We start from the raw sequence: 22,760 nt of genomic DNA on the forward strand, positions 1-22,760 counted from the left end.
GAAGTTTGATTAATTGGTTTGTCAATTTTTCCTCCTAGCATTTTTGCCACCAGTTTTGTAGTGTGAACCAGAGAATGGGGGTGGAATATGTTGCAGGTAGTGGGTTGGAAGCATTGAAGGTGAATGCTGCATCCCATCCTGCCTTATTGGCCTGTTTGATGCTAGAGATGTCAACATTATATTTGACCCAGCAAAAATAGATTTGAAGCAGCAAGAGACTCACATGATTCATGAATGGATTTCATGGATCAGTGGCTAACAGAAATGATTGTATATTACCTGATATGAAAGTGAATGATGTTTACATATTCATGAATTAATTTACTTGATACTGCTATTTGTTTACAACTATTGATTTTCTTGCCCGGCAGGTACAACGGCACGAGTTCCTTGATTACTATTCAGGGGTAAGCAACAGCATTGATGATGATGAATACTTTGTAACAATGATGAAGATCTGCTGGAAGCTTGAAGAATAAATATATTTTTCTTGGGTCTTTGCTTTGTAAACATGTTCTCTTAAGTTTGTTGATGTTATATGATATGGATCACGCTATTATCTAAATGTTCTTGTATTGTGTACTAATGAAACAAACGCCTTTTGCTGAAAAGAACATATTAGTCTCTGTTAAATTAAATGTGTTATATCTTTCCGTATGTGTCAATCGTTTCATTGTATATATCCTTAAATTAGTAAGGATAAACCAAACACATGCTTGCTATAACACCGTCTATATTACACTATGTTTACATCATGGCGCTCAAAACGCGCGAAAACATCAACAAAACAAAAGCAAAAGGTGTATATCGCCATAAACCTAAACATTGTTTTAATCTGAAAACACTACAGATTCCTTCCCTCTTATTTTTGGGTTTACACAAAACATAAAAACATTACATTGATTCAATTAATCTCTTAAGATGTTTCACTGACCAATTTGACCTTAATACTGGCTCGGTAGGAAAATAAGGTCAATTAATAGGTTTGTCAACATTATTATTATTAGGAAGCACTCCAGTGACAACTGCAGGTTGTGAAATTGCATCACTGGTAACACAATCATTTACAGTTTCACTGTTTCCAACATTAATGTTAGTATTTGGTTTAGCAAATGAATTTTCAATTTGACAAATAAACAGAGATGAAAAAACGGGTGATTTTTCATTTTCAATAATATAATACCTAGCTTTCAATTGATCAGAATGTCTATGTCAAATTAAATTTCCACTTCCGGTGAACACTTTTACAACATAATTTCTGGCACCTGTAACCTCAATAATAATGCCTGGTAACCAAATTTTACCTCTAGAATATTTATCTATTTATTTTATTATTTATTTATTTATTTATTTATTTATTTATTTATTATTATTATATATTTTTCAAAAACTCCTTGTCCAACTTCAAATCTGCTTTCTACACAATCACGAGAATTTTTTTTTCTTATTAAGTAATATGTTCTCTTCCTCCTTTGTTTTAGTTGTTTTACATATGTCCTGAGGAGATTTAGATTTTCTGTGAAAGATCATTTCAGCAGGGCTTTCTTTTGTACCTGAATGAATGGTTCTCCTGTTGTTATACAGAAATCTACTAACTCTTGTGTTAGTTGGTCCACTTTGATATTTTAGCATTCACTGTTTAAAACATTTAACATATCTCTCAGCTAATCCATTGCATGCAGGATGAAACGGAGCTGGATTGATCAGTTTTATTCCATTCCTTTATGTAATAAAACTCTTTGATATCAGCAGAAACAAAATAAGCAGCAGTATCAGAAATAATAACATCAGGAATGCCAAAATCAAAGCTTTTCCTTATCAACTCCATAGCATTAGCACTGGTCATGTTTGAAGTATATTGATGTTCAATAAACTTAGAATAAGATTCTACCAAGATAAAAAATAAATATATAAATAAATAAATAAACAAACAAACTTATTTTCTATTGGTCCACAATAATCAATGTGAATCCTATTCCAAGGCTTACTAGCAAAATTCCAAATTTACTTGAAGAAGCTTGATTATTTCTAACACAACATCCATTGCAACTTTTTGTAAGCTCTTCAATATCATCAGAAAGCCTGGGACACCAAATGTTTTCTCTAGCTTCAGCTTTCTTTACCACAATTCCATCATGGTTGGAATGCAGTAGCTCTAACACTTTAGCTCTTAAGGCAGATGGAACAATAACTCTATTCTTAAAAAGAATAACACCATCATTAATGGATAAATAATTTTTAACATGAGAATATTCTCTACAAACATCTGAATTGTTATTCCATCCAAAAAATTTCATCAATTTTCTTAACTCTACAATTTTTTTTTTTCTAAATGACCCTGGCGACCACAATGCTTACACTTTGACGTAGTCTTCCTATGCACTTTATGCAGAGGTGTACCTGATGAACTGGAGTTTGCCATCTCTCCTTCCCCTATGTATTAACTTTGGTCTTTGGATCACGTGTTGGACTCGTGATCGACAGCTATTTCCCTCCCGGAAGAGAGCTCAGAGCTCGTATGACCGATCTATGGGTAATGCTATGACCTTGCACACACACACACACACACACACACACACACACACACACACACACACACACACACACACACACACACACACACACACACACACACACATACACACACACACACACACTTCAACGAACGGACGGCTTAGAAGACGTTCTGAAGGAAATTGAAGTTTCGTGGATCCCAACGCAAAGAGAAGTGCCTATTGTATTTACAGGGTGGGGGATATCTCGTGGGGTAGTGGGAAAGTAGGGAAAGAGGAGAAGGGGAGGGATTGCTTAGGGAAATGGAAGGAAATGAGGAAGGAGAGGACTTGGCCCAGGCAGACAGGCGAAAGGTAAACAAACGGCCCCCCGACCAGCTGAGTGACGATGAAATGTCTAATAAAAATGTAAAGATTAGAAGTATAGATAAGAGCAATACAGTAGAAAGTGATGAGAATATTTTCCAGGGATTTAAAGAGGGTGGGGGGGGGGACACAACCCCCCCCCCGACTGACAAGACTAGAAGAGAAGGTCGATAAGATGATCGAGGACTTGGAGCGTAGGTTCGGTCATGTTAACAACATTGTACAGAGGGTTGAAAAATTGGAAGAACTAGAGAAGGCGAACAAAAACTTAACTAAGGAAATTGAATAATTAAAAAAACAGTTAAAAGAATTAAAAGAATAGAATAAAGTCTTAAAGGAGAATAATAAGGAGAACAAGGAGGGTTGGAAAAAAATCCAAGAAAATAGCAAAGTTGCATTCACTGACATAATCAGACAGCAAATGAATGAACAAACTGAAAACTCAGTTATTAAAGTGATGAGACAGAAGGAGAATATAGTAAGAGACTTAGCAGACAGAAAGAAATGTATAATTATATCAGGAATGGAAGAGAAACATAACCCAGATAGAACCACAGGAATCAAAGAGGAAAATGAAAAAGTAAGAATTTTACTAGAATTAGTTCAGGAAGATGAACCAGAAATAATGAAACAAATCGAAGAGAAATTCAGGCTCAGGAAATATAGTACAGACAAGACCAGACCAATTAAGATTAAATTCAGGTCACAAACTACGGCTGAGAATATCTTATCCAAAACAGGGAAACTAGCAACAAGTGAACAATATAAAAAGGTATGGATAAAAAGGGAAATGAATAAAGAGGAAAGAGAGGAAGAAAAACAGAAAAGACTTGGAGCTAAGGAAAAAAAAACGAGATAAAAACGGAGTCAGAAAAAGAGAGATTCTATTGGAGAGTAGTGAATATGAAACTAAAGAAAGTCGACATACAAGAGAAAAACAAAAGGGAAACAGAGAATACAATGGAAGTGGCAGAAAACTAAGAGTGTCTTACACAAATATAGATGGATTAATAACAGGATTGAATGAGCTGAATGATTATTTGAAAGAAAAAGAACCGGACATAATGGGAATTGTAGAAACAAAATTAAAAGGTCCACTACCACCCAACAGTGTAGGACATGATGCATATAATTATTGGATTAGAAACAGAGTGAAAAAGGAAGGGGGTGGAGTTATGTTCCTGACTAAGAAGGATATAAACGTGAAGTGTGTCACATATGGAAAGAATACAGTAGAGATGATAATGATGGAAGTAGAAGACAGAGATAAGAAGAGCAGAATTTTTGTGATAAATTATGTGCCCCCGAAAACAGCCTCATGGGAAGAGAGTGAATATAAAAGTATGTTAGAGGACACAAAGATAACATTAAACAAGATAATGGAAGAGGGAGGAAAAATAGTTATGATGGGCGACTTTAATTGCAAAGAAATCTGCTGGGAAGAAATGACAGTAAAGGGTGGAGACGGCTCATGGGGAAACGCTCTACTTGAGATGGTTACTGACCATTCAATGACACAATGGATACAGGAGAACACTAGGTATAGAAATGAAGAAGAGCCATCGAGACTAGACCTAATAATTACATCTGAACCTAGAATAGTGGACAAAATTGAATATAAAACACCAATAAGTAAAAGTGACCACATATTGATTGAACTGGAACTTAATGAAGAAAAATATATGAAAAGAAATGAACAATATAGAAAAGGAAGAATGATGTATGAAAAAACAAACTTTGATAAAATAAGAGAATTCTTTCAAAAGGAAAACTGGGAAGAAATATACAAAGAAGAAACAACAGTAGAAGAGAAATGGAATATTTTGACAAAAATTTACAAAAAAGGAGTGGAAAAGTATGTCCCAAGACAAAAACAAGAAAAAGAATATGTAAAATGCTGGTACAACAAAAGTTGTAGGGAGTTAAAAGACAAAAGAGACAAAGCCTGGACCAGATGGAAAAAAGACAGAAGACCTGAAAAATGGAAAATATATACCTGTTATAGAAATGAATATGTACAAACGTGCAGAGAGGAAAAGAGAAAATATGAAAAAGATATCATAGAAAAGTGTAAAGATCAACCAAAACTATTCTACAGATTTGTAAACAATAAACTGAAAAACAAACAAGACTTGGAGAAATTAAGACAAGAGGGAGTTGAATACACTGAGGAAATGGAAATGGCGGAAATTATGAACAAACATTTTAAATCAGTGTTTACAAGGGAGAACATACAACCTGAAGAGAACGAATGGAAAGAGAAAGTCCCCCCTATGGAAGAAATAAAAGTAACAAAGAATGAAATATTAACACACTTGAGTAATCTTGATGTCAGAAAATCGCATGGACCAGATGAAATAGCAAACTGGATACTGAAATAATGCAGGAATGAACTGGCAGACAAAATACATAGCATACTAAATAGTTCCTTGAAAGAAGGTAAAGTTCCAGAAGATTGGAAAAAAGCAAATATAGTACCTATATATAAAGGAGGAAATAAAGAAGAACCTACCAACTATAGACCAGTCTCTCTAACAAGTACAATAGCAAAAATTTGTGAGAGAATTATCAAAAGTAGATGGGTAAAATATTTAGAAAAAAACAAAGTGTTAAATCCAAGGCAATTTGGATTCAGACAAGGACGATCATGCGTCACCAATTTAATATGTTTCTATTCAAGGCTAATAGATATAATACAAGAAAGAGATGGATGGGCGGACTGTGCATTTTTAGACCTAAAGAAAGCTTTTGACAAAGTACCACATAAGAAGTTGCTTAAGAAATTAGAAACTGAAGGAGGAATACAGGGCAAACTATTAAATTGGATGGAAGACTTTTTGCAAGAAAGAAAAATGAGAGTAGTGATAAGAAACCAGCACTCAAAATGGGATGAAGTAATAAGCGGTGTTCCGCAGGGAACAGTTCTGGCCCCAATAATGTTTGCTATATATATTAATGATATGGATGAAGGAATTGAAAGCTATATGAGCTTCTTTGCAGATGATGCAAAACTACTGAAAAGAGTGAAAACTGAAGAAGATTGTGAATCACTACAGAGAGATCTAAATAAAGTACAGGAATGGAGTAGGAAGTGGGAGATGGAGTTCAATACAAAAAAGTGTAGTATAATGGAATTTGGAAAAAGCAAAAACAGAATAACAGGAGCATATAAATTGGGAGAAGAAGGAATAAAAAAAGTAGAAAATGAGAAGGACCTGGGAGTCATTGTTATGAATAATATGTCACCTGAGAAACGTATAAATAAGATTTTTGGAGAAACCTATAATTTAATAAGAACAATCAAAGTTGCATTTACATACCTGGATGAAGAAATGGTGAAGAAAATCCTAATCACCCTGATAAGACCAAGATTGGAATATGCAGCAACGATATGGTCACCAAGTACAAAAAATGTATAAAAAAACTTGAAAGAATACAAAGAGCAATTACAAAATTGGCACCAACACTCTCAAAACTATCATATGAAGAGAGACTAGAAAAACTTGAACTACAGACACTAGAGCAAAGAAGAGAGAGAGGAGATTTGATAGCTATTTACAGAATCATGAAAGGCATAGAAATTACTGATGGAGAGAATCTGATAAAATGGGATGACAGAAATACAAGAGGACACGAAAATAAAATAAAAAAAAGACAGCTATAGAAGAGATTTGAAAAAGAACAGCTTTCCTCACAGAGTAATAGACAGTTGGAACAAGTTAGATGAGAAAGTGGTGTGTGCAAAAACAATACATGAATTTAAAAATAGTTTAGATAAAATGAGATATGAAGACGGGACCCCACGAGCATAGCTCCCCTTCCCGTAAAATACAACTAGGTAAATACAACTAGGTAAATACACACACACACACACACACACACACACTTTCAACGAACGGACGGCTTGAAGAACGTTCTGAAGAAAAGTGCAGATTGTGGATCCCAACGCAAAGAGAAGTGCCTTTTTGTATCTGCAGGGTGGGGGGAAATTGCTCGTGGGGTAGTGGGAAGGTGAGGAAAGAGGAGAGGGGGAGGGATTGCTGGGGAAATGGAAGGTAATGAGGAGGTGGAGGAAATGGCCCTGACGGGCCGCCGTAAGGTAGACAAACGACCCCAGGACGAGCTGGATGATGACAACATGTCTAATAGGAATGTGAAGATTAGAGGTATAGATAGGAGCAATATAGCAGAAAGTGATGAGAATATTTTCAAGGGATTTAAAGAGGGTGGGGGGGACACAACCCCCCCCCCCCCCCCGACTGACAAGACTAGAAGAGAAGGTCGATAAGGTGATCGAGGACTTGGAGAGTAGGTTAGGTCATATGAACATCATTTTACAAAGGGTTGAAAGATTGGAAGAACTGGAAAAGGCGAATAAAAACTTAACTGATGAAATAGAAGACCTAAAAAGACAGTTAAGAGAAGTAAAGGATGAGAATGAATTGAAGAGGAGTAATAAAGAGAACAGAGAAACGATAGCTAAAGAAAGTAAAAATTGGAAGAAAACCCAAGAAGGAAATAAGGTTTCATTCACTGACATAGTCAAACAGCAATTGAAAGAACATACTGAAGACTCAGTTATTAAAGTGATGAGACAAAAGGAGAATATAGTAAGGGATTTAGCAGACAAGAAGAAATGTATAATTATATTAGGAATGGAAGAGAAACATAACCCAGATAGAACCACAAGAATCAAAGAGGAAAATGAAAAAGTAAGCCAATTACTAGAATCAGTTCAGGAAGATGAACCAGGAATTATGAAACAAATCGAAGAGAAATTTAGACTCGGAAAATATAGCACAGACAAGACCAGACCAATTAAGATTAAATTCAAGTCACAAACAACGGCTGAGAATATCTTATCCAAAACAGGGAAACTAGCAACAAGTGAACAATACAAAAAGATATGGATAAAAAGAGAAATGAATAAAGAGGAAAGAGAGGAAGAAAAGCAGAAAAGACTGGAAGCTAAGGCAAAAAACGAGAACAGAACGGAGTCAGAGAAAGAGAGATTCTATTGGAGAGTAGTGAACATGAAACTAAGGAAGTTCGACATACAAAAGAAAAACAAAAGGGAAACAGAGAACACAATGGAAGTGGCAGAAAACTAAGAGTGTCTTACACAAATATAGATGGATTAATAACAGGATTGAATGAGCTGAATGATTATTTGAAAGAAAAAGAACCGGACATAATGGGAATTGTAGAAACAAAATTAAAAGGCCCACTACCACCCAACAGTGTAGGACATGATGCATACAATTATTGGATTAGAAACAGAGAGAAAAAGCAAGGGGGTGGAGTTATGTTCCTGACTAAGAAGGATATAAACGTGAAAGGAGTCATATATGGAAAGAATACAGTAGAGATGATTATGATAGAAGTGGAAGACAGAGATAAGAAGAGCAGAAAATTTGTGATCAATTATGTGCCTCCGAAAACAGCCTCATGGGAGGAGAGTGAATATAAAAGTATGTTAGAGGACACAAAGATAGCATTAACTAAAATAATGGAAGACGGAGGAAGAATAGTTATGATGGGCGACTTTAATTGCAAAGAAATCTGCTGGGAAGAAATGACAGTAAAGAGTGGTGATGACTCATGGGGAAATGCTCTACTTGAGATGATTACTGACCATTCAATGACACAATGGATACAAGAGAACACTAGGTATAGAAATGAAGAAGAACCATCGAGGCTAGACTTAATAATTACATCTGAACCTAGAATAGTGGACAAGATTGAATATAAAACACCAATAGGTAAAAGTGACCACATATTGATTGAACTGGAACTTAATGAAGAAAAATATATGAAAAGAAATGAACAATATAGAAGAGGAAGAATGATGTATGAAAAAACAAACTTTGATAAAATAAGAGAATTCTTCCAACAAGAAAACTGGGAAGAAATATACAAAGAAGAAACATCAGTGGAAGAGAAATGGAATATTTTGACAAAAATTTACAAAAAAGGAGTGGAAAAGTATGTCCCAAGACAAAAACAAGAAAAAGAATATGTAAAATGCTGGTACAACAAAAGTTGTAGGGAGTTAAAAGACAAAAGAGACAAAGCCTGGACCAGATGGAAAAAAGACAGAAGACCTGAAAAATGGAAAATATATACTGGTTATAGAAATGAATATGTACAAAAGTGCAGAGAGGAAAAAAGAAAATATGAAAAAGATGTTATAGAAAAGTGTAAAGATCAACCAAAACTATTCTACAGATTTGTAAACAATAAACTGAAAAACAAACAAGACTTGGAGAAATTAAGACAAGGAGGAGTTGAATACACTGAGGAAATGGAAATGGCAGAAATTATGAACAAACATTTTAAATCAGAGTTTACAAGTGAAAATATACAACCTGAAGAGATTGAGTGGAAAGAAAAAGTCCCCCCTATGGAAGAAATAGAAGTAACAAAGAATGAAATATTGACACACTTGGGTAATTTTGATGTCAGAAAATCGCATGGGCCAGATGAAATAGCAAACTGGATTCTGAAAGAATGCAGGAATGAACTGGCAGACAAAATACATAGCATAATAAGCAGTTCCTTAAAAGAAGGAAAAGTTCCAGAAGATTGGAAAAAAGCAAATATAGTACCTATATATAAAGGAGGAAATAAAGAAGAACCTACCAACTATAGACCAGTCTCTCTAACAAGTACAATAGCAAAAATTTGTGAAAGAATTATCAAAAGTAGATGGGTAAAATACTTGGAAAAAAACAACGTACTAAATCCAAGGCAATTTGGATTCAGACAAGGACGATCATGCGTCACCAATTTAATATGTTTCTATTCAAGGCTAATAGATATAATACAAGAAAGAGATGGATGGGCTGATTGTGCATTTTTAGACCTAAAAAAAGCTTTTGACAAAGTACCACATAAGAAGTTGCTTAAGAAATTAGAATATGAAGGAGAAATACAAGGTAAATTGCTAAATTGGATGGAAGACTTTTTGCAAGAAAGAAAAATGAGAGTAGTGATAAGAGATCAGCACTCAAAATGGAATGAAGTAATAAGCGGTGTCCCGCAGGGAACAGTCCTGGCCCCAATAATGTTTGCTATATATATTAATGATATGGATGAAGGAATTGAAAGCTATATGAGCTTCTTTGCAGATGATGCAAAACTACTGAAAAGAGTGAAAACTGAAGAAGATTGTGAATCACTACAGAGAGATCTAAATAAAGTACAAGAATGGAGTAGGAAGTGGGAGATGGAGTTCAATACAAAAAAGTGTAGTATAATGGAATTTGGAAAAAGCAAAAACAGAATAACAGGATCATATAATTTGGGAGAAGAAGGAATAAAAAAAGTAGAAAATGAGAAGGACCTGGGAGTCATTGTTATGAATAATATGTCACCTGAGAAACATATAAATAAGATTTTTGGAGAAACTTATAATTTAATAAGAACAATCAAAGTGGCATTTACATACCTGGATGAAGAAATGGTGAGGAAAATCCTAATCACCCTGATAAGACCAAGATTGGAATATGCAGCAACGATATGGTCACCAAGTACAAAAAAATGTATAAAAAAAACTTGAAAGAATACAAAGAGCAATCACAAAAATGGCACCAACACTCTCAAAACTATCATATGAAGAGAGACTAGAAAAACTTAAACTACAGACACTAGAGCAAAGAAGAGAGAGAGGAGATTTGATAGCTATTTACAGAATCATGAAAGGCATAGAAATTACTGATAGAGAGAATCTGATAAAATGGGATGACAGAAATACAAGAGGACACGGAAAGAAAATAAAAAAAGACAGCTATAGAAGAGATTTGAAAAAGAACAGCTTTCCTCACAGAGTAATAGACAGTTGGAACAAGTTAGATGAGAAAGTGGTGTGTGCAAAAACAATACATGAATTTAAAAATAGTTTAGATAAAATGAGATATGAAGACGGGACTCCACGAGCATAGCTCCCCTTCCCGTAAAATACAACTAGGTAAATACAACTAGGTAAATACACACACACACACACACACACACACACACACACACACACACACACACACACACACAACTCCCCGCCCACGAGAGTCGGAGTAACGACCCGAAGCGCAGCGATACCGAAAAAATTTCGGCCCTGGGCAGGATTCGAACCAGGTGTTGACGCACCTCCGTGCTGACAGTCCAGTACTCTATCAACCGCGCCACCGAGTGACAAAGCTTTTTCAAGTGACAGAATGCGGTCTAGGAGTGTTGAAGATGTCAATGCTTCTAGTTTCAGGTCTTCGGCAAAATATATATTTGAAGCATGGTTCTTCATCAATTGCCATAAACAGTTGGTCTCGCAGCCTAACATCAAACGTTGCACCAAAGTTGCAATCCTAAGCCAGTCTCTTCAGGTCTGTATATAGCTCTTTCACAGTTTCTTTTTCAACTTTGCGCCGTTATTGAAAAGAACACAAGCATCGGTGACATGATAGCTTCGTTGTGAAATGGTTTTTCATTAATTCAATCAGCTCAACATATGTCTTCTCAGTTGGCATGTCTGGTGCAGTCAAGTCTGCTAAAATTCCAAAACATTTTGTGCCTATGCAAACAAACAGTTAGTTTTTCTTCTTGTCAGCATCAGTTATATCCTGAGTGGCTAAATGTGCTTCAAACAAAGCCAAGTACATCAAAGAGGAGTTCTGGGTTAAACGATCCAATCTTTACGGAAGATGCCATCTTTAAAACTGGCCTAGCTTCTTGGCTATCAAAAATTTTCATACAAATTTAGGTAATCATATACTCTTCTCCCTCGAATGGGAGAAAAACAAATAAACAAGTGATTTCCGGTGTTGTGTACCCACAAGTAATATAAATTACAGTTTGGCGTCGTCTGCAAAGAAGCTCATGTAACATTTCACATCATCATCCATGTCATTCACATAAGTAGCAAACATCATTGGAGCTAATACAGATCCTTGCGGAACTCCACTGATCACCACCTCTTTCCAACCTGAATATTTTTCTCTGAGCACTATTCTCATCTTTCTACCAATCAGTCCTCCATCCATTTTAGTAGGTTCCCTTGTATCCCTCCTATATGTTCCAGTTTTTTTTTTTTATAATTTTTTTGTGTGGCACTTTGTCAAAAGCTTTTTGTAAGTCCAAGAGGGCACAATCAGCCCATCCATTTCTTTCTTGCACTATGTCTATTAATCTTGAGTAGAAACATATTAAGTTTGTGGTACATGGTCTTCCTTGTCTGAACCCAAATTGTCTTGGGTTTATTATATTATCATCTTCCAGGTGCTTTACCCATCTATTCTTGATGATTTCCTCACAGATTTTGGCTATAGTGCTTGTTAGTGAGACCGGCCTGTAGTTAGTTGGTTCTTCCTTGTTTCCTCCTTTATATATTGGTACAATATTAGCATTTTTCCAGTCTTTTGGTATTTTTCCTTCTTTAAGTGAGCAACTTATTTTGTTAATTATTTTGTCCATTAGTTCTTCTTTGCATTCCTTTAGAATCCAATTTGCAATTCCGTCCGGGCCAAGTGATTTCCTGACGTCAAGGTTTGATAGATGCTCCATTATTTCTTTTTGTGTTATCATTATCTCGCTCATGGGGGAGATCACCTTTCATTTCCTTCGTCCCAATGTTGTGCTTTCTCTCTAGTAAAAACAGACTTGAAGTGATTATTCATGACTTCGGCCATTTCTAATTCTTCTGTGTGTTCTATATTCCCTTGGCGTAGTTTCACCATTTCCTGTTTGTTTTCAAGTTTACCATTCACGTATCGATAGAATAGCTTGGGTTACTCTTTGCATTTATCTATAATGTCCTTTTCGTGGTTTCTTTTTTCCTCTCTTCGCACTTTAACATACTCATTTCTATAGTTTATATATACTTGCCATTTTCCAGGTTTTTTATCTTTTCTCCATCTTTTCCAAGCTCTGTCCCTTCTATCTTTTGCCTCATTGCATCTTTTGTTGAACCAGCATTTAATGTACACTCTCTCTAACTTCTGTCTTGGTACGGGCCTATTCACCCCTTCATTGTAATTATCCATCAAGATGTCCCATTTCTCTTCCACTTAAGTCTCTTACATGTAAAAAATTTCCCAATTTGCATTCAGAAAGAATTTCTTTAGTTTTCCAAAGTCCGTTTTGCTGTACATCAATCTTCCTTTCCTATGCTTTTCATTTCTCTCCATGTATATTTCTTCCTTAGTTCAGTCTCAATGAGTATATGGTCACTCTTTCCAATTGGTGTCTTGTATTGGATTTTATCCACAATTTCAGGTTCTGTTGTAAATATTAAATCTAGTCTCGGCGGCTCCTCATTATTTCTGTATCTGGTGTTTTCTCTGACCCACTGAGTCATTGTATATTCCATGGTCATGTCCAGTAACACATTACCCCACAAGTCTTCTCCGCCTTTCACTGTTATGTCCTCCCAACAAATTTCTCTGCAATCAAAGTCCCCATAATTACCAGATTACCCCCGCCCATTAGTATCTCATTTAATGAATGCCTTGTATCTTCTAGCATTTTCGCATGCTCGTTCTCTTTCCAAGCGTTCGTTTTTGGGGGCATATAAGTCACCACAAACTTTCTACTTTTCATGTCCGTGTCTTCGACTTTTATAATGATCAGTTCTACATTACCTTTGCCCTCCGCAATTTTTATCACATTCAAGTTTTTCTTGGCCAAAAACATGATTCCTCCTCCCTGTTTCTTGTCTCTGTTTTTAATCCAGTAATTGCATAGTCCATGTCCAACATCGATGGGTCGTATTTCACCCCTTAGTTTAGTCTCCTCAATTCCCATTATGTCTATTTTTTTTTCTTCTAACAGGTAAACAAAGTTAATTCAGTCCTGAAATTAATCCGTCGATGTTAGTATAGGCCACTTTCAGTTTTTTCCTTTCTCCATTTTTTTTTTCTGTCTTTAGTTTGCCCATTCTGATGTACAATTTTCTCAGTCTCATGTCGATTACTCTCCAATAGAATTCCTTGCTTTCGGTCTCCGTTCTCTTTACATTTTTTTTTCATCTTTTAGTGTCTTCTCTTTTTCTAATTCCTCAATACACATTTCCCTTTTTATCCATAGCTTATTGTACTGTTCACTCCTTGCCAAATTACCTACTTTTTCAAATATGTCTTCTACTACCATTAGTGATCTTAGTTTTATCTTTAGGGGTCGAGTTCTATCCATAGAATAATGACCAATTCTATATACATCATCAACATCTTTCCTTACTTCCAGGGCTCCATCCTAAATTTCTTTTAGTATTGCTATTGCTGTCTCTTTTTCTTCTTTTTCCCTCGTGTACCTCGCTAGACCATGTTTTTCTTTTAGTCCATATACCACAATACATTTTTTCCTATCCACAGCATTTCTGACCCAATTTGCCTTTTCATTAATTACTTGGATAATTGTGTCTTTTGCATTCTCCTGCATTTGTTGTTGGACTATTTCTTTAAATGAAATTTCTTTATTTTCAATGTTTTCTTTCCATTTCTTAATCTTTTGGATACTTTCCTCACCTAAGTTCTCTTCGATTTTTTCAGTCATTTCTTGTATTTGTTGTTTATCTCTTTTTTGTTTAAAGTTGTCGCTATTGGTAGTATCATTAATTTTCTTCTTTTCATTATCACTCTTCAGCTCTCTTATATAATTTTTCATTTCCTTGATCTCGTTTCTTGGGTCCAAGTTAGTTTTCCTCAGGTCGGAAATTTCAATATTTGCTTGCGCTAAGCAAACCATTAGTTCAACGATTTCGTTTCTTCAGTCCATGATTTCATTCTCCCACCATTTCCTATTTTTACTCATTTCCCTCTCTATCTCTAAGATTCGACTTAAACTCCTCCTTTTGTACTTACTGAATCCTGAGAAAGCATCGTCATGATATACCCTCGTGGCTGCTGGGGTCTCGCAATGATTGATTACATCTTGTTTCGGCGTGGCGCCGCTAGATAACTCTGCTTTGAAGTTGTCGCCCGAGACAGACTTTTCGTTATTTTTTTATTTATTTATTTATTATTTTTTTTTTTGCTAATTACTTCCTAATACATTTAACTAGCATTTCGGACACCCACGATTTCTCCCCTCCCATTTGATCCTCGTCGTCATTGTTATATCTTAGTTCTCCCGTGCGTGTCAATCAGTTTCATTGTATATGTCCTTAGATTAGTAAGCATGCTTGCTATAACGCCGTCTATATTACACTCTGTTTACATCATGGCGCTCAAAATGCGCAAAAACATCAAGAAAATAAAAGCAAAAGGCGCATATCACCATGAACCTAAACGTTGTTTTAATCTGACTACACTACAAAATGATTATCCAATTGTGGTAGGTTCAATTCAAATGTGTATGATAAATTTCTTTATATAAGCCTTGTCCCCACAGGTAATCAACATAATTCAAATTCTGTTGTTGAAACTATGCACCTCATTGTTGGTATACCTAAGAGTCCACAATCAGCTATTTACATACTTATCAACCACACACTCTAATTTGCACTTACATTTTAAGAGCTTTATAAGAAGTTAACGGGAATTATATGAAAGTCTGCCATGCAATAATGAAACAAAAAAGACACCATATGTTGTTTTGAAGCAAAAAATGGAATGGACGGAAGTGGAATGGGTGGGAATGGGTGTGTGCCTTGACTGGGTAACCTGCCCTACAAGAAGAAAGAAACCTTAGTTCATTGATAGATAGATGTTTTGGAAGCTCAGCAGAACATTCGGTAAAACTTACAATGCAGGAAAACATATACTCTTTCATTTACAACCATTACTGCCAAAGCATTTAATGCTCAAAGATGGACAAACACTGGTTGAAAACAGTGGATCACTTTAGGAGGCCCCTTCCCTCAAGATTTTGATTTGTTGGAATCTACTCCAACAGAATCTTCATCCTGCCAGTTGTAGGGACAAATACTGGCACAACTTAGAATTATCTCTAATGTGAATATACAATGACTGGGTTCATGTAGCCTATTTAAAATAGGCCTTTATCTTTATTTCCTCATAAATATCTAAGGTTTCTTTTCTAAGATGCCACTACCATCTTGAATAATCTGAATATGACAGGATTTGATTTGGTTCTATTGTTAGGGTCTCTCCTTGGGGGCATATAATACACCTATCTTTAAATTCATCATATACTTTAAGGGTCCATTTCTCTGTTATTGACCTATTGTTAGAAGATTTCAGGATGAAGAGTCTTGTAATATTCCTTAGCAATGTATTGCAAATGATCCCCGTGCTGTGGTGTAAACCAAGAGAGCATACAGTACTCGTTACAAGTATGCAGTGCCTACCCCTTGTGGCCACATATTGATAATGAGAATAAGAAGGCATTTTCTGAGGCGAAATTATGTAGACAGAATGTATCTGTCAATCCCCTGCTGTCACGCTGGGCCAACAGAGAGAAATGAGAGGGAGAACCCAGCTAGTTGCCCCCACACTGCTATGGGGGGAAATCCGAAGGTCAGCGATTTGGTCCAAACTTGCGCCACAAGTAGAGAGTGGGATAGGGTGCACAGCGGCGTAGGCAGGAGAATCGTGAGACCAAGGGTGTGTCGGTGAGAGCCCTGGAAAGTTCGGGCTTTTGACGTTTATGCCCGTGGCAGGGATACCGTGTGCCTGACTGGTGTGCCATTGCACTGGAGGGCATCCCAGGCCTTGCCGGACCTGTGGGTGTCATAGCGGGTAAATCGGTGGAGGTGACCAAAATGCCCCCAAATGCCCAAAATCTCAAAGGGGGTACCCCCATGGAATTTGGGGGGAAATTCGAAGGTCAGCGATTTGGTCCAAACTTGCGCCACAAGTAGAGAGTGGGATAGGGTGCACAGCGGCGTAGGCAGGAGAATCGTGAGACCAAGGGTGTGTCGGTGAGAGCCGTCGAAAGTTCGGGCTTTTGACGTTTATGCCTTTGGTAGGGATACTGTGTGCCTGACTGGTGTGCCATTGCACTGGAGGGCATCCCAGGCCGCCCCGGACCTGTGGGTGTCATAGCGGGTAAATCGGTGGAGGTGACCAAAATGCCCCCAAATGCCCAAAATCTCAGAGGGGGTACCCCATGGAATTTGGGGGGAAATCCGAAGGTCAGCGATTTGGTCCAAACTTGCGCCACAAGTAGAGAGTGGGATAGGGTGCACAGCGGCGTAGGCAGGAGAATCGTGAGACCAAGGGTGTGTCGGTGAGAGCCGTCGAAAGTTCGGGCTTTTGAGGTTTATGCCTGTGGCAGGGATACCGTGTGCCTGACTGGTGTGCCATTGCACTGGAGGGCATCCCAGGCCGCCCCGGACCTGTAGGTGTCATAGCGGGTAAATCGGTGGAGGTGACCAAAATGCCCCCAAATGCCCAAAATCTCAAAGGGGGTACCCCATAGAATTTGGGGGGAAATCCGAAGGTCAGCGATTTGGTCCAAACTTGCGCCACAAGTAGAGAGTGGGATAGGGTGCACAGCGGCCTTTTGACGTTTATGCCTGTGGCAGGGATACCACATTTAACGTAATGAGAAGAGGAAAATCAGTTTTAAATAGTACAGTTTAAATTGACGCAAAGTGCTAGTACTGTATTACATAAATAAAATGCCTTGACCTTAAAAAAAAAGAGTTTAGAATAACTATGAATCCCCTCAGTTTGGAGTGCATTCGTCTTCAAGCTAAATGAAATTAATATAATGGTTTAACATCACGAACTCCCCCAATTGGAGGGATAGGACGGTGACCCTCACAGAGAACTCTTTAGCATGGAATTTAATGAACCATGCCCTTGGTTCAACTTCGCCAGTGGCAGGATTTGAACCACCATCCCCTCGACCTTTACCACAAGTTAAAAAAAAATATATATATATATTTCCAAGAGAAGTATGTAAATTATGTGACCATCATATGGAAAGGGTCATCACCAGGGCATGCACTGAGCACTTCATTCTCACTTAACAATATTAATATCATCATTTTCTTGGTGAAGCTTGGTGCTAAGTACCGTACTTCCTCCACTTGCTGCCATATTGACTCTCAGCTTCTTCATTTACTCTCCGTTTCTGCATTTTGTTTTAACTTCCTTTTGTTTCACTTCAGGTAAAGTGTTAGGACTTCATGATTTCTTTACAATTTTCATATGTTTACTTGGAATCTCCTGATCATTGGTTCCTGCAGCCACAGGTCTGGAGTCTGTGTGTGTTTACCTTACTGTAATATATATATGTATGGTTGGAGCTATGCTTGCGGGGTCATATCTATCATCAATGATAAAAATTTACCAGTTATGTTACCTGCTTGAATTATTTCGTCTTCTAATTGCTTTTGACATAGGCAGTGGGCAGAAGACAAGGCTAACCCTTCATCTATGTGGAGCTATGATAAAAGGGAAACAAATGGGATTGGTATGGGTATTTTTTTTTTGCATACCTTAGCATGCTACTTCCCTTATAATGGGGAAGAAGCCTTTGGTATATATCAATAGGTAGATAGACCTAGTTCAGAGTTTTTCTTGTTTGCTATGTATTCTTGAGTGGATGAGTGTAGTGGGGAGGTTGTAAACCAGCTTTGGCTATTAGGCCCAAGCTTTTACTTATGAACAGTGATTTTTTTTTTTTTCCCTCTCTCTCTCTCTCTCTCTCTCTTGACATGTTGTCTTCTTCAACTTGTTCCTATGACCTAAAAGATTTTCTTGTATCCTTTAATGATGGCAGGTGTTTTGCTTCTAGTCTGTCCTTCTCTCCTCACGCAAATTATCTGCAAGGCCGGGAATAATTTTGGTTGCTGCTCTTTATATTCTTTTGATCTTGCTTATATCTTTCACTTTGTGTGGGGACCATACTATTGCTGCATATTCCAACCTAGGATGGATTAGGGTCCCTAAGACTTTTTTAATCTTTTCATCTGTGAAAGACCAACTTTTAAGTTCTTCAGCAATCTGTATGTCTCCCCCACAATCTTACTGATATATATAAAAAGCTCTGCATGAAGGAATACTTCTGTAACTATCATATCATGAAAAAAATATAATTCTTCAAAAAACTTGTTTAATAGTAGTTATATTTATTTCCTTTATTTTCTAAGTGGTAAAATTGTAGATAACAAAAACTGGATAGATGTAGAATTGGACTACATTTTCCTCCTCTTCCCCCACATTGGATAGCTCCATCTTCTTTTGCAACAGCTGGGCATCAGATCTTTCTCTGTCAACTCATTACATTTCTTACACCTTTCCACACATGGGAGAACTGATAAACAATGACTGCTATCTTCCTCCTGCTTTCAGCCAGTGACATAGAAAGATTCCCACATCGATACAATCCAAACAGCATCTGGGAGTTTCTTCCCAGAGAGATCTGTGGGAGATCCCAAAGACCATTGCCAGATGCAATGGGGTCTGTGTGTTTTCCACTTAATGAAGCTGGAGGCAACAGTTTTATTACTGTCGTGTCCGTACACACGAACATATATAACCTTGACACATCCTCACATTGACGTGACTCACTACTCGTATAAAAACTTATGACTGCCTTCAACAGACTACCCCCTTTCCCATATATCTGTAATACATTCCACAACACCTCTGTATCAATACTGTCATATGCCTTCTCCTAGTCTTTGAGAACCCTAAAAGATATCCTCATATACTGGTAGATAATCATGTTTGTTTCTCCTCTTTCTGAATTTTGTAAGTGCAATCCACTTTTTCCTTTAATAGATATTGCCAATTTATTTCTGTGGGACCAAATTTCGTTGCTGTGGTTATATTGAAATGGAATATTTGTGTAATGGGAGAGAAGTAAAAGCATATGAATACTCACCTGAAGTATATTTACATAACCATAGAGATAAGTAGAAGTGCCTTGTCCTGGCCAAGCAGCAGGTTTTTTCTTCTTTTGTGTGCCAGGTTGTGCCTTCACCAATTTACAACATAACATATGTACCACTGTCGTTTTTTAATATCCAGGAGTGTCTCAAATTCTTGTGTTGGCTTTTTCTTACTAACATTGCTTCTTAATCATTATATAAGTATTAATCCAGCTGGTATTGGTGGCATGTCCTCTGGTTTTGCTTTTTATGTTAAACCCAAGTCTACGTGAGTTTTAAATGTGTTGTGTGTAGAAAGGTTGGAGCTGTGCTACCTAATTATTAATTGGGAAAGAAGCCCTTTCACACCAATTTCTTATTATCTTGATATAGTCACAAGTAGTGTCCAGAGTACACTCCATTCTAATTGTCTTGTAGTGCCATAAAAAGGTTATACAAGCCGAGGCATTATGCACTTGAATATTGTATTTGGTTGACTAATGGTATGTATATTTATACAAGCCAGCACTAACAGTTCTGCTTATTGAGTGACGAGTACAGTCAGCTATGGAATTTTTTCATTTTCATGTCACTCTACTTAAGATACTATTCTGTCTTGTTTTCACATAAGCTTGGCGAACTTGTAGGACCAGTTGTATGTATAATTAGTTGTTTTATTATGTGTAATTACCATCTTATTACAGAGAAGCATATAGATGGCATTGAGAGTCCTGCTAACGGCACACTGGAGAAGCCTAAGAAGAAAAAAGCCCTAAAACTGCCAAAAAAGAAGAAGAAAGAGAAAGTGAAGAAAGACAAGAAAGGAGAGAAAGTGGATGCAGATAAGGACGTTGATGAAGTGGAGGCCAGGGAAAAGAAAAAGAAAAAGAAATGGTTCCTCTCGCCCAAACCAAACTAACACTATTTAAATTATTCATAATTTATCCACAAATATTTAAGTCTTGCTGGCATTTGTTGTGATGTATGGCAACTGTTGCTTTCTTCCTGTAAAATAGTGCATGTGACTAGCTGTATTCTGGTCTCAGCATGATCTTCCATCATTTGGTCCACTTTAGTAGTGGTTTGCCACCAAACTTGATTTTATTTTATCATTTATAAATTTTTTTACTTTCCTTTTATTTTCTAATGGTCTATGAATTAGGGTGGCTGCAGTAAGGACTTGCTACTCAGCAGCAGTCAGATCTACTAGTCTAATTGACCATATAAAGAGCTTTGATCTATAATGATGGACAATACATTGTTACAGTAAGACAAAATACAGGTGCATGCAAAGTATGTACTGTATATTTGGATGTAGGTGCAATAGGTTTTGATAGTGGGAAAGTAGGTGGAACCACTTAATACTTAAATATTGATTTAGATTGTTCAATTAGCTTGCATTTGTGGATGTATAGAAAGATATACCTGATATGCTTTGTGTTCCAACAAGAATGTCACAACTCGAGTGGTTTTCGGCTGGTAAAATGATGGCATTTCAAAAGTACTTCAAAATAGAAAATAGTATTGTAATTGAGCTGTAGGAAAATAATGTGTTTATCCTTGTTAACTAGATGTACTTTTCTGACACAGAAGCACTGTTGTTACAATATTTTAACTTGTTTTGTCAAACATGCCATAATACAAAAATGAATGTACCAAACTGCCTTCATTTGGGTGGGTGTGGGGGGGGGTTGAGCAGATTTATCACATGCAGTTGAAGAAAGCCAGCTGCTGCCTTGAAGAATTCCTGATATCTGGCTTCCACATCATCAAAGTCTATCTATATACCAGAAGGGGAGTGGTTGTACAAATTAACACTGAATAATTCTCTCTAGCAGTTCCAGTGCAGATTGATACTGATGTAGTCTAAAATTTCAGCCATAAATGGCTGTCTACGGCTGGATATGAACCATGAAAGCCCTGATAGGTATCTTCCGCTAGTACTGCAAAATAAAAACCCTATAACCGTCCTTCCTGTTGAAAGAAAAATTTGTGTTAAACTTGTTTGTACAGTATGAGAATGTAAAACACGCTCTGGATAATCAAAGCCAGTATATTTGATTCACAAATTAGTGGTTGAATCACAGAGTATTAAATGGTCTGTTTTTTCGTTCCGTGTATTTATTGTGTTTTATCGAGTGGAAGCTCTGGTGCTTTGCCCTTGGTTCACAAAGTGGCATCTCATTTGCCTCTAAGTTTTGTATTCTAAGCCTCATTTTTTTCATTGCTTTTTATATCGCAAATGAGCAAGTATTTAATGTAATTTTTTTTTTTTTCCCTAATGATAATCATTTAATTTCTGCAATAGCTTTATGTAATTTTGTCCATTGCTCTGATGCAATTTGTATTATTTTCTTTATATGGATAAGGGTAACATAGAAAATCCATACATTCCACTTGTTTTTAGAAGGTAGTGTACAATACAGGACTGGTAGAGCAGGTTCTAGGTGGTAGTTCCGAGTCATGACAACTTGATATGCATCCAGTATAAGAGAGGACTTAGCCCTTTCACTGAGGTTGGCTCTCATATGTCATAAACCAATCAACTAAAAGCAGGACCCCTGAATGGCTCAGGGATAATACTCTCACTTCATGTGTAAGTGACCTGAGTTCACATACCCAGGGTGGACATGAAAATGACTGCTGGTAATAGAGCTTTGTGCATACGTCTGTTTGCGCCCTGTCAAGTTCACCTGATACCTTACTCAGACAAAACACACTTATGTGGCAGAGGAGAACCCACCATTGGCCTCAGGATCATACTGTTATACTCCCAATTGATGTGGAGTCTGTCCACAGTATGGCAGAACAGGCTGCAACAGACGAAAAGTATGCCATACAGGCAAAGATGATTTGCTAACATCATCATAGTGTCTTCAGTGGTTTTACTGTTGCTCACTGATGGGAGCATCTGCATCTTTCCCTGGCTGTTTAATAATGGAAGGCTGTCTCCATGTGACACACTTTTTTCTTTTTATCAGCCATGGAGTTCATTAGTTTTCAGCAGTTACGAGTAAAATTACTTTGGTAGATATATTTCCTCTTCACAGTCAAAGGGTTAAGCATTAGTAGTTCCTCCATTGCATGACTGAATCTTGATATTTGGAGTTATG

The 22,760-nt window shown here is 37.0% G+C and overlaps 1 protein-coding gene across 2 annotated transcripts in view; it reads left to right on the forward strand.

The window, feature by feature from the left end:
• The window catches only part of LOC143040984 (crustacean calcium-binding protein 23-like), a 37,611-nt gene extending 36,952 nt beyond the window's left edge, over positions 1 to 659 (forward strand). For both annotated transcript variants that reach the window (XM_076212445.1, XM_076212446.1), the window contains exon 5: positions 372 to 659. In XM_076212445.1, coding sequence (XP_076068560.1) covers positions 372 to 479 — 108 coding nt within the window. In that variant the 3' untranslated portion in view covers positions 480 to 659. The remainder of the gene's footprint in view (positions 1 to 371) is intronic.
• The last annotated feature ends 22,101 nt before the right edge of the window (positions 660 to 22,760 follow it).

The sequence above is a fragment of the Oratosquilla oratoria genome, chromosome 30 (genome assembly GCF_046742065.1).
Source record: "Oratosquilla oratoria isolate Oo_2021 chromosome 30, ASM4674206v1, whole genome shotgun sequence".
Lineage (NCBI taxonomy): Eukaryota > Metazoa > Arthropoda > Malacostraca > Stomatopoda > Squillidae > Oratosquilla > Oratosquilla oratoria.